Source organism: Callithrix jacchus, chromosome 6, assembly GCF_049354715.1.
Source record: "Callithrix jacchus isolate 240 chromosome 6, calJac240_pri, whole genome shotgun sequence".
Lineage (NCBI taxonomy): Eukaryota > Metazoa > Chordata > Mammalia > Primates > Cebidae > Callithrix > Callithrix jacchus.
In genome coordinates, this window is record NC_133507.1 from 37,187,723 (window position 1) to 37,200,275 (window position 12,553).

Sequence of the window (12,553 nt, forward strand, 5' to 3'; positions counted from 1 at the left end):
ACAGGGTCTCACTCTAATTGAATGAGAGTGGAATCTCCTGGAGGTCCCTACTGGACAGTAGACCCTTTCTTCCTCCCCTGCTTGCAGATACTTCGTTGAAAGCTCCCACCCTGATGTAATCCAGCATCTTCTCCAAGACCCGGTAATCCGAGAATGCCGCCTAAGAAACTCTGAAGGAGAGGCCACCGAGCTCATCACAGAGACTTTCACAAGCAAATCTGCTGTACGTGGATTCCTGGGTCATCCTTGGGTGGGGGTAGGCATTTAGGATTTCAGTTCTCTCAGGTTTCTTTAACCCAGCACTTACATCCTAGCAGCCCTCCTGGTTTCTACCCCTTACAACTTCACCCATTGCTTGATAACAGCAGAATTAAATGTGTGCACGTTCAACATCTACCTCTCTCACAGATTTCTAAGACTGCTGAAGGCAGTGGTGGGCCCTCCACTTCCCGAGTGATAGATCCACAGGGCAAATCTGACATCCCCATGGACCTGTTTGACTTCTATGAACAAATGGACAAGGATGAGGAAGAAGAAGAAGAGACACAGACGGTATCTTTTGAAGTCAAGCAGGTTGGTGAATGTACCTTCCTCCTGGTTTCTTCACTGAGCTGCTGGTAGAAGCTAGCCCAGCCCTTTGTCAACTCTGCCTGTAGTCTGTGTGAATGGAAGGAATCCCTGTTGGTTCCTGAATTGCTCTCTCCTTTTTATTATCTGTGGGCCATGGCATCATTCCTCCTGATGGAGTTAAAGGCCCGGTGTCATCTTCCTCAGGCTGCTAGGCTGGTCTTCACAAGTTCCTGAGGAGATGTGAGAAATGGTGCTTGAAGGTCAATTTTGGCTGCTGATTCAATTTCATTTTGATAGTGTTGTTAGTCTGGGCTGCCCTTCTGTGCTTTATCCCAGTTGTTAACTGAGCAAGATCTAAAATTATAGAAGTCTAGATAGAATGCCACTTTTCTGACCATTGGACTTCTTAGAAGATGTGATGTTTTTGAGCACACTTTGGAGTTAACAAGACTTTGAAACCCTTTTTGTGCTCACTTTTCAGGAGATGATTGAGGAACTCCAGAAACGTTGCATCCACCTGGAGTACCCTCTGTTGGCAGAATACGACTTCCGGAATGATTCTGTCAACCCTGATATCAACATTGACCTAAAGCCCACAGCTGTCCTCAGACCCTATCAGGAGAAGAGCTTGCGAAAGATGTTTGGAAACGGGCGTGCACGTTCGGGGGTCATTGTTCTTCCCTGTGGTAAGTGGCACTGGAATTAAGAAGGGGACTAGGCTACTGTGACTGGGTCTGCCAGCTGCCTCCCGCTTTCTCTCTGCACATTTCCCTAAATCACACTTTGCTAAAAAGCCATGATCAGGTGACTCCCTGATTCATGACTTAAAAAGCATTTGAATGCTTGCTGTGTATGGGTCCTGGCCTGGACACTGGAGGTATTGTGGTGGCTAGAACAACACTCCTGAACTCTTGGAGCTCATTCTTTGGGGAAGAGACAGATGGTAAGCAGGTGTGTACAATCTTGGGTGGTGCTAGAGGCAATGAGAAATTAGAGCAGATGAGAGGTGAGATTGTAATGATGGCAAGGGGCTGTTGCACAGAGTGGGGTTAGGTTCTTGTTCTTGAATCAGCCTTAGGGGTTTTGTATTTGGAGAGTCCCTAGCACAGAAACTTGGGTGTTCTGGATGACATGCATGTCTAGGAAAGGCAGCAGTGGCCCCCTGGGTACCTGTTTGACCACTTGTCCTCAGTAATGTTAGCTCCCAACCTAGCTGCTTGGCCAGAGGCCACAACAGACTTACCTTGGGACCCCATTGAGTACTTACAGAGGTAAAGTCTTCAGGGAACGAGAGGTTCTTTTTTCCAGAACTCCAGGGGTTATTTTGATGATGTTTTTCTTTTTTTTTTAATTAAAATTTTTTTTTACTTACTTTTACTCCTGGTAACTCAATGTGTGTGTGTGTGTGTGTGTGTGTGTGTGTGTGTGTATATATATATGGTACAGTTGTACAATCGGCTCACTGCAACGTCCGCCTCCTGGGTTCAAGCAGTTCTCTGCCTCGGCCTCCAGAGCAGGCGCCCGCCACCGTGCCTGGCTAATTTTTGTATTTTTAGTAGAGACGGGGTTTCACCATCTTGGCCAGGCTGGTCTTGAACTCCTGACCTCGTGATCCACCCACCTTGGCCTCCCAAAGTGCTTGGATTTCAGGTGTGAGCCACTGCACCCAGCCACAGAATGTATTTTTTTAAAATTTATTTTTTATTTAAAAAAAAAATTTAAAAATATGGAACGCTTCACGAATTTGCATGTCATCCTTGCACAGGGGCCATGCTAATCTTCTCTGTATTGTGCCAATTTTAGTATATGTGCTGCCGAAGCGAGCACAGAATGTATTTTTGTAATAAAGGAAGGATCTCTGTTTAATGGAAAAGCTTGATTTTTATCTTGATCTTCAAACGGTGGATGGTAGTAAACTCAGAAGCTCCTGGAGTTTCATCTTGTCTGTACACACTCAGTGCATCCCTGAGTTCTCAGTCCCGTTTACCGTGTAATAATGATAGTGGACTTTTGCCAAGTCCCTTCTCCTGTGGGCTAGGCATGCTGTACCCCAGTGGCGTTACTGTCCTTTGGCTGTGGGCAAGGTAAGGTACTCCTCGGCTTTAGTGTTTCTTTTTTCTTTTCAAGACAAAGTCTTGCTCTGTCGTCCAGGCTGGAGTGTGCTGTGGCACCATCTCGGCTCACTACAACCTCCGCCTCCTGAGTTCAAGTAGTCTCCTGAATACCTGTGATTATAGGTGCCTGCCACCATGCCCATCTAATTTTTTGTATTTTTAGTAAAGGTGGGTTTCACCATGTTGGCCAGGCTGGTCTTAAACTCCTGACCTCAAGTGATCCACCCACCTTGGCCTCCCAAAGTGCCGTGATTACAGGTGTGAGCCACCACACCCAGCCTGGTTTTTCTGTCTTTAAAATGGCAGTAGTAGGCATTTCTCTTCTCACTGGTTTGAGATTTTAACATTTAAATGAGATACATGTGAAGTGCTGCAGTAGGCCCCAGCACCTGCTAATTCTCACATGTGTGTGAGGTGGGCGTGTCTTCTCATTATAAAGAAGAAAACAGGCTGGAGCCATGTGTGTCACACAGATGTCAGCTCTGCAAACTATTACAAGACATTGTCCTAGATTGCTGTACTTAAGAGTCACTCTGCCTGTTCCTGTCCTTCATTTCAGCCTATCCTTGGGTGGGAACTTAATGTTGTTTCTTGTAGGTGCTGGAAAGTCCCTGGTTGGTGTGACTGCTGCATGCACTGTCAGAAAACGCTGTTTGGTGCTGGGCAACTCAGCTGTTTCTGTGGAGCAGTGGAAAGCCCAGTTCAAGATGTGGTCCACCATTGACGACAGCCAGATCTGCCGGTTCACCTCCGACGCCAAGGACAAGCCCATTGGCTGCTCCGTTGCCATTAGCACCTACTCCATGCTGGGCCACACCACCAAAAGGTCCTGGGAGGCCGAGCGAGTCATGGAGTGGCTCAAGACCCAGGAGTGGGGCCTCATGATCCTGGACGAAGTGCACACTATACCAGGTAAGCCGTCTGGAGTTGAGCTGTCCGCTTGTTGAACAGACAGACCAATTTCCATTTGTTAGTTTGGGAGAGGGACTGCTGTGTAGCCCACCCAACTGGCTAAAAAGAAGTGTTGGGTAAAGCTTTTTAATAATGCTTAAGTTTGGGTGGGATGCAGGCAGGAGTGTTCACATTTACAGCTTTCTTAATCACTGGCTCAGTAGTCATATAGAAAATGAAACTTTCTTTCCTCCATCTTTCTTTTGCTGCTCAGCTTAATCAGTTTTTTAATGGCCCTCTAAAAACTGGATTAGGAGCACTGAAAAACCCTTCCGCAGCGGTGGTGATGTGTTTTCTTTGAAGCCTGAAATGTTGATTCTTAGTCAGTATGTAAAAGAAGCCCTGCTTCTTCGAGTATTACGGGCAAACCTTTTTTAAAGCTGCTGTATTGATTTAATTTATATACCATAAAATCACACCTTGCAAATATGTAATCCAGTGCGTTGTAGTAAATTTGTGGAGCAGTGTGCAGCCATTACCATGATCCAAGTTTTTTTTTTTTTCCTGCGATGGCATCTCACTCTGTTGCCCAGGCTGGAGTGCCGTGGTGTGATCTTGGCTCACGGCAACCTCTGCCTCTTTGGTTCAAGTGATTCCCCTACCTCAGCCTCCCGAGTAGCTGGCTAATTTTGTATTTTTTTTTTTTTGAGGCGGAGTTTCGCTTTTGTTGCCCAGGCTGCAATGACATGGTCTTGGCTCACTGCAACCTCTGCCTCCCGGGTTCAAGCGATTCTCCTGTCTTAGCCTCCCGAGTAGCTGGGATTACAGGCATGCGCCACCATGCTAATTTTGTATTTTTAGTAGAGACAGGGTTTCTCCATTTTGGTCAGGCTGGTATCGAACTCCTGACTTCAGATGATCCACCCGCCTCAGCCTCCCAAAGTGCTGGGATTACAGGTGTGAGCCACCACGCCTGGCCAAATTTCTGTATTTTTAGTAGAGACGGGGTTTTGCCATCTTGGCCAGGCTGGTCTTGTACTCCAGCCTCATGTGATCTGCCCGCCTGGGTCTCCCAAAGTACTGGGATTACAGATGTGAGCCACTGCATCCAGCCACCATGATCCAGTTTTAGACTTCCTTTATACTCATTTGCAGTCAGTCTTTGTTTCTTTGTCTGGTTCAGGCGGCCACTGAACTGCTTTCTGTCACTATAGATTTATGGAAAATTTATTTTCTTATGTCTGGCTTCTTTTACTTCACATAATGGTTCATATGTGCCTTAGCATTTATCAGTAATTTGTTTCTTTTATAACTGCATAGTTTTTTGGGTGAATCTTTTTTGATAAAAACAGATTAAGGGATTTTGATTAACAGGTTAGTGCTGTGCATGGTGGCTGACACCTGTAGTCCTCTAGCGCTTTGGGAGGTGAAGGCAGGAGAATTGCTTGAGCGCAGGAGATTAAGATCAGCCTGGGTCACATAGTGACACATGTCTCTACAAAAAAGTTTTTTTAATTAGCCAAATGTGGTGGCGTGCACCTGTGGTCCCTGCTGCTCAGGAAGCTGAGGTGGGAGGATCACTTGAACCTGGGAGGTTGAGGCTGCAGTGAACCATGATTGTGCAACTGCACTCTAGCATGGGTGACGGAGTGTGAGACCCTATCTCCAAAAAAAAAAAGAAGAACGATTAGGGTAAATTAAGAAGTCTGGAATAGACGTTTCTATGAACAAAATGAAATCTGAGGCATTTCCCAGGTAGTGTTCAAAATGTTGTCAAAATGGCCCCCGCATCTGGCTCTTTCTGTGCACTGATGAGTTTCAGGAGATACCTAGAGATGTTCACAGCTGGCCAGGGAGGGATTGGAGGTCTTTCTGATGGGTGTTGCAGGGTATGGGTTCTGCTGTGGGAAAGTACTTGGCACAGAGAGACAGCACAAGATGGCCATGCTGCCAGAGGAGAAAGAACATAGAAACAGTAGTCAAGGCTGAGGAAGGATAGAGGTATTGGGGCAGATCTTGTAGGACCTTGTAGGCGACAGCAAGAACTTTGGTGTTGTACTCTTAGTGTGAAGACATCTAAGGGGTTTGAGCAGAGGGTGATGTGAGCTGACTTTACACTCTAAAAATACCACCCTGGCTGCTGTGCCGGGAATAGACTGAGGGAAGCAAGATGGAAGCAGTGAAGTGGGTTTGTAGAATTCCAATAAGAAGTGTGAACCAGTAAGGATGAAAGTATGATCCAACTCTGGATTTGTAGTGAAGCTTTTAACTCACAGGTCAAATGGGGGGATCAGAGAGAGAAATCAGGAATGACACTAAGGTTTTTGGCTCAAACAAAGGGAAGATAGAGTGGGCAGTGCTATCAGAGATGGGGGACATTGTCAAAGGAGCTGGTCTGGAAGGTGACTATCAGAAGTAGCGCTTTAGATATATGAATTTGAGTTTCCTGTTAGATATTTAGGCAATGGCAAAAAGGTAAAAAAATAGGCAAAAGAAATTGACAGACATTTCACCAAAAAAGGCATTACTTATGTCAAAGAAGCACCTGAAAAAGTATTCAACCTTATTAGCCATCAGGGAACTGTAAGTTAAACCTACCCGCAGGATGTTCCTGTATGCCAATTAGAGTGGCCAGAATAAAAAATACTGATGTGCCAGTGCTGATGAGGTCACAGAACAGCTGAACTGTCACATGTTCCTAGAGGGATGGATAGCAAAGTGTATGGTCACTGTGGAAAACAGTTTGTCAGTTTATTGTAAAATTACCATATGACCCATCAGTCCCATTCCTGGGTATCCTAGATAATTGAAAATAGGCTTACACAAAGTCCTGTACACGAATGTTCATGGCAGCTGTGTTCATAATATCCAAAACCCTAGTGGTCATCAGTGGGTGTCTGGATAAACAAGCTGTGGTACATCCATGCACTGGAACACTACTCAGCAGTGAAAAAGAACAAACACTGCATGTTGCAACTTGGATGAATCTCAAAAGCATGGTGCTGTGTGAAAGAAGCCAGTCTCAAAAGCTTCCATAGTACATATTTATACAGCAATGACAATATAGTGTTGGCCAGCAGATCCGTGGTTGCCAGAAGTGGGGGGGTCAGAGAGGGATAACTCTAAAAGGACAGCATGGGGGAGTTTTTTGGGGTGATGTCTGTATCTGTAACTTGATTGTCGTGCTGGTTACAAAATGTAAATGTGTTAAAATGCGTAGAGCTAACTGCTCTCCGCCTCCCCCATCGGTTTTACTGTGATAATTTAAAAACTGAAAAAAAAAAAAGGATTAAGGGGAAGGGTGGGTATGGGGTCTGCTAGGATTGAAAATTGATGATACAGAGATTCACTACCTGCAAAGGAGTTTGGAACTATTCTGCTGTTCTGTAGCAGTTTGGTTGGAAGCTGCGTTCAGGGCTTGGCGTTCTGTCTGACTGTATGTTTGGTATACGTTCATGTTTTTCTTTAACCCAGTCCCCAGGTCCCAGGTTCTAGGGGGCAGCAGCACAGGTTTGGGATTGGTTATCTGATGACAAGTACAAAAAGGTGCACCCTACACTCATGTATGTGTGTTAGTTTGTCTCTCTCTCATCTAGTTCACTGGATGAGTTAGTCCTTGGTTGAATTGTGGAGTGAAACAAACGAGCTCTAAGGGATTTTTGAGTACAGGCCCTGTAATCCCAGTGGGCTGGCCATGCTCATTGTCCCAGAGAGCAAATGTTAAATAAGGGAATGCTAGTAAACAGAGTAAGTCTTCTGACTGTTCAACGTCTGTGTTGGGTTAGGTGGCGTGATCAGTCTTTGAGATTTATCTCAAAGGATAGATTGCTGTGCTGTTTCACAGGTTTTTCAAAAGGAGCTCTGTTAGATCTTTTCATTAATGAGATTCATATTATGGTACTTGTGTATATTAAGCGCTTCCTATGTGCTAGGCAAGGTGCCAGTTTCATTATTTCTACAGGTATTTATTGAGAACATGCTAAGTCCAGGTGCTGCACTTGGCCCTGGAGACAAAGTGGGAGGACAGCCAAGTAACCACACAAATGCCAAATGACAACCATGACATAATGTTGAGTGACACAAGCCACACACAAAAGCGCATACTGTGATTTCATTTGTGTAAAATTCAGAAAGGAGGCAAACCCCTCTCTGATGACAGAGGTCAGAGGAGTGGTTCCCTTAAGGGAGAATGCTAGTTATTGACAAGAGGGGTCAGGGGAGAGACCTCTGGGTGACTGATGATCCATATCCTGATCTAGGTGGTTCCACAGCTGTGTGTCTCTGTAAAAATGTATTGAGCAGTACATTGTGAGTTATTCACCTGTGACAGCTGTCAGGGCTGTAGGAGAGTGTAATAGTCATGGGTGTCCAGGCAGAGTCCTGCCTGCCTTGTCCTTGCCTTGGGTCATTATGTCCCCCAGTGCCGTGTCCCTGGGGCCCACACTGGGTTGGTGTTGCCATTGCCTTGATTAGCATTTCCCTCTTAATTTGGGGAGCTTGGTCTGGGTTCTTGCTGTTGTTTTTTGGAGCCATCCCAGTCTTTCCTTAGAGATAAGCTTGAGCTGATTTTGCTTCTTTATTTGTAGTGTTTGTATGCATGTGTGTGTGTTTGCATGTGGTGGTGTGTGCAAACCATGTAGCTATAAAACTGAACATTTACGTAGACACTGTTAATGTCTTTGTGTTTTGGTGCATTCAGGCCTCTTTTTCCTTATTGTGTCTGTCATTGACAGACACAATAATGACATTTCTGAATGTCATTAGCCCTACTTTCAATTATGTAGTAAAAAGCATTTCTAAAATGTCATTAGCCCTACTTTCAATTATGTAGTAAAAAGCATGACTCAAACATTTTCACCTTCCTTCAGAGTATTAGAATTGTTAAAAGGTGAGCCCATGGGAACCCATAAATTAAGTCTTTTAAAAATGAACATCTCATACCTGTTTATTTGTGTTTATTTGATAAATCAGAGAGAATTATAATATTCAAAAGAAAGGAAGAAAAAGGAAGTTGCTGGTTGACCAAAGTGATTGAATAGGTAAAGTTTGGAGAGGGGAGTTTCCTAAGGTGGGCCTGAGTGCTTGGGCAGAGCAGTGCCTGGAGTTTCATCACTCCCCTGGGCTTGGCTTTCTCCCTGGTTTCTGGGAGATGGTGGGAAGCTGAGCACAGCTGGCTCCTTTCATATCTTTCTCCCCCTAGATCACCAACTGTCTTTTCGGTAACCTGGGTCCAGTTTTCAGGGAAAAATTCCTTGCGTAATTGAGAGCTTAATTGTATTATAAGTGTTGCAGGTTGTGTATCAAATTACCATCTGCACTTCTGCTGATAACTGTTGTGAGGGCGATGTTGGGGTCCATCAACTTGGAGCTTCCTTAAGTTCATTTTTGCTTGTTCTCCTTTTCATTTTCTTTTGGACAGGTCTAAAAGTGATGGTCAAGCATTTGCCTAGTCATTCTTGTCTAGAGCCAGCTTCTGTGGTCCTGAAACCTGAGGGTTAGCTCAGGTGGTGTCATAAGCCAGTGTTAAGTTGCACAGCTGTTAGCATTTTAAAAAGTGACAATGTGGGCTGGGTGTGGTGGCTCATGCCTGTAATCCCAGCACTTTGGGAGGCCAAGGCAGGAGGATTGCTTGAGGCCAGGAGTTTAAGACCAGCCCAGGCAACACAGTGAGACCCCCATCTCTACAAAACATATTAAAAAGAAAAAAAAAGAAAAGTGGCAATGTGAATGCTCCCATTGTTTCCTCAGCCAAGATGTTCCGAAGGGTGCTCACCATCGTGCAGGCCCACTGTAAGCTGGGTTTGACTGCAACTCTCGTCCGGGAAGATGACAAAATCGTGGACTTAAATTTTCTGATTGGGCCTAAGCTCTATGAAGCCAACTGGATGGAGCTGCAGAATAATGGCTACATCGCCAAAGTCCAGTGTGCTGAGGTAGCTGGTCTGGGTTGGGGGCATCTGGGACAGGGCCTCATCCCGTGGGCCGGGAAATGATCAGGTTGACTCCTCATGGGCAGGCATAGGTCAGGACTTAGGCTAACCTGCTACTACCTCATGCAGGATTGTCAGTTACCCTATGGGTGGGTGGTAGTAGACCCACTTCCCCATGTCTTCTACCTTGTCACGTATCTCACATACCCCTGAATTTGAGATGATTTTTTTTCCTAGCCACTGGGTTTACCAGTCATGGATTTCTCTGGGTGAGGATTAGAGTTCAGGGCACAGGGATGAATGAAGGCCCCTGATACCACAGTGCTGCCTGGGAGCCTGGAAGCAAAGGGCTTTGCTCTGATGGCCGTAAGTGCCTGACTGACATGCTCCTGGCCCTCCTGGGAAGTGTGTGCATAGGTGGCAGTACTCAGTAGCAGTGCTGACTTGTGTGTGGCCGTGTGGCCTAAACAGGAATTGCTGGTTTCCCTCACTTGCAGCTGGTGTGAAAATAACTCCCTAGATATGATTGCATTTAAAAAATCTTAAGCAGTTGACATGTGAAAGTGTCTGGTTCAACAGGAGGTATTAGGTTGGGTTTAGTTTTGTGTATGCGTTTATTTTCAGTTGGGTTTATATCTAATTCACATACCATTGGTTTGGGGTTTTGTTTTTGAGACAGGGTCTCACTCTGTCACCCAGGCTGGAGTGCAGCAGCGTGATCTCCACCCACTGCAACCTCTGCCTCCTGGGTTCAAGTGGTTCTCCTGCCTTAGCCTCTCGCATAGCTGGAATTACAGACATGCACCACCATACCTAGCTAATGTTTGTATTTTTAATAGAGACAGGGTTTCACCATGTTGGCCAGGCTGCTCTTGAACTCCTAGCCTCAAGTGATCTGCCTGCCTTGGCCTCCCAAAGTGCTGGGATTACAGGCATGAGCCACTGCACCTGGCTGGTTTTTTAAAAGTAATTCTGCTAAGAGAAAGGGCTTCAAATGTTTTTAATTGTGTAATGTTTAAACTTATAAAATGACCCCTGTTTCTTACTGCATCACAGGTTTGGTGCCCTATGTCTCCTGAATTTTACCGGGAATATGTAGCAATCAAAACCAAGAAACGAATCTTGCTGTATACCATGAACCCCAACAAATTTAGAGCTTGCCAGTTTCTGATCAAGTTTCATGAAAGGAGGAATGACAAGATTATTGTCTTTGCTGACAATGTGTTTGCCCTGAAGGAATATGCCATTCGACTGAACAAGTAAGAATTGAAAACTTAGAGCTTCCTTCAGGCCAGTTTCTCATCCCCATTGAGAGTGCAGAAGGTGCCTGTTGTGTGTTTTTTTCCCTGAGGAACTTCTTGGGATCCAGAGATCTCTTTCTGTGGCCCTGATATCAGAAACCAGGGAAGACTTAAAAGCAGGTGGTTGGAGTCAGAGGTTAGAGCATAAAGAAAAGGGGGGCCTAGTCACCCTGAGCCCAAAGAACGGGGAACAGAGAGTTGGACTGAGTTACATGGGGCCCCGTGGAAGATCTGGGCTCCAAAGGTGGGTGGGAGTTGGCATTTGGAGCTTTGGACTTCGTGAGCTCTGTGGGTGGAGAGAAGGCCAGACTGGATGGTTTAGGGACTAGGAGGGCAAGACAGGCTGAGCCAGCATCCCACGTATGGACCGGCATCTGGAAGGAGCTTCTTAGAAATGCTCTCCCCGCATCCTCATTAACCCCTGGCTCCACCCAAATATCTGTGCTTAAAACCTGGCTCTTGTAAATCTCTGCCAAGTAAGGAGGAAGAGACCTGTGCTTGCTTCTACAGTGACACAGGATTTCAGGTGCTGTAAGTGTTGGAGAAGGCCAGGCCCTCTGTGGAGACAGGTCAAACTATGTGCTACGCGTACTATACATATGTTTTATTTAATCCTCACTTCCGCCAAATGTGATGTTGTTCCCATTGTGTAGAAGGAAAAACAAGGGCGTAGAACCATTAAATTTCTCAAGTTTCTAAAATTATACCTTTCCTTAATTTAGAAAGACTTTGTAATCCAAGTCAACATTTAGATTATTATGAAAAACAGCAATCAATTCCTTGCTTCTGTTTTCCCACCCACAATTACTATTTCTTGAAGACCGCCACCTTCAACTCTTTTTTTTGTTGTTTACTTTCATATTTCTTTTTTTTTTTTTTTTTTTTTTGGAGATAGGGTCTTACTCTGTCCCCGGCTGTACTGTGGTGGTGTAATAAGGCTCATTGCAGCCTTGACTTCCTGGGCTCAAACAATCCTTCCACCTCAGCCTCCCAAGTAGCTGGGTCTACAGGCACACACCATCACACCCAGCTAATTTTTGTGTTTTTTAGAGTTGGGGTTTTGCTATGTTGCCCAGGCTGGTCTCAAACTCCTGGGCTCAAGCGATCCTCCTGCCTTGGCCTCCCAAAGTGCTGGGATTACAGTCATGAGCCACTGCACCGGGCCTACCTTCATCTTTCTAAATAATAGCTTATGTAGTAATTTCTTGGTTATGAGTTGTAGAAATTGCCTATTAACTTCCTACCGTAGGAGTTGAGGGTTTGACTTTCTTACATACACCACTCTCCCTACTCCTGTTTCCTCTCCTACCATTCTCCCAATATGGGAAAAGCACAAGTTGGGGGTTACATTAATATTCAGTGTTACATTATTTTGACTGTGTAAGTATCATTTAGAGGTAACCATATAGTGTCATTGTGCAGGTGAAGCTGTGGAGTGTACTATTACGTTTTCTTTTTTGGAAATACTTGTTTGCCTTGGAGTTAATAATTGCCTCATCATTGCTTTTGCTTGTTTTTTTTTGTACATTTTATAGTTATTCCTCTCCAAACTCTTCACATAACCATAAACTCAGTAGGGTCAGGTAATTTCTTAGTTTCTTTTTTTCTGTTTCCCTTGTGGGATCCCCACCAGCATGCCATCCCCCAACTCTGTTCTGGCCTGCTTGCTGTCTAGGACTAGAGACGCTACCAGTTATTATGGGGTTTCCCTTGGGCACTACCCCATGAATTCTCTAGGCCTTTTTCT

The 12,553-nt window shown here is 45.1% G+C and overlaps 1 protein-coding gene and 1 non-coding gene across 4 annotated transcripts in view; one reads left to right on the forward strand and one right to left on the reverse strand.

The window, feature by feature from the left end:
- Positions 1-12,553, forward strand: part of ERCC3 (ERCC excision repair 3, TFIIH core complex helicase subunit) — a 32,635-nt gene that overhangs the window by 3,879 nt on the left and 16,203 nt on the right. For all 3 annotated transcript variants that reach the window (XR_013518833.1, XM_008998573.5, XM_002749238.7), the window contains exons 5-10: positions 88-223; positions 409-573; positions 1,052-1,256; positions 3,282-3,596; positions 9,324-9,508; positions 10,562-10,764. Coding sequence is in view for 2 of the 3 variants with exons in the window: in XM_008998573.5 (XP_008996821.1) it covers positions 88-223; positions 409-573; positions 1,052-1,256; positions 3,282-3,596; positions 9,324-9,508; positions 10,562-10,764 (1,209 nt within the window). In the remaining variant the exon portion in view is untranslated. The remainder of the gene's footprint in view (positions 1-87; positions 224-408; positions 574-1,051; positions 1,257-3,281; positions 3,597-9,323; positions 9,509-10,561; positions 10,765-12,553) is intronic.
- LOC118154861 (U6 spliceosomal RNA) lies at positions 2,291-2,397 on the reverse strand. The gene has a single exon (XR_004745113.1). It is a non-coding gene; the product is annotated as a U6 spliceosomal RNA (small nuclear RNA).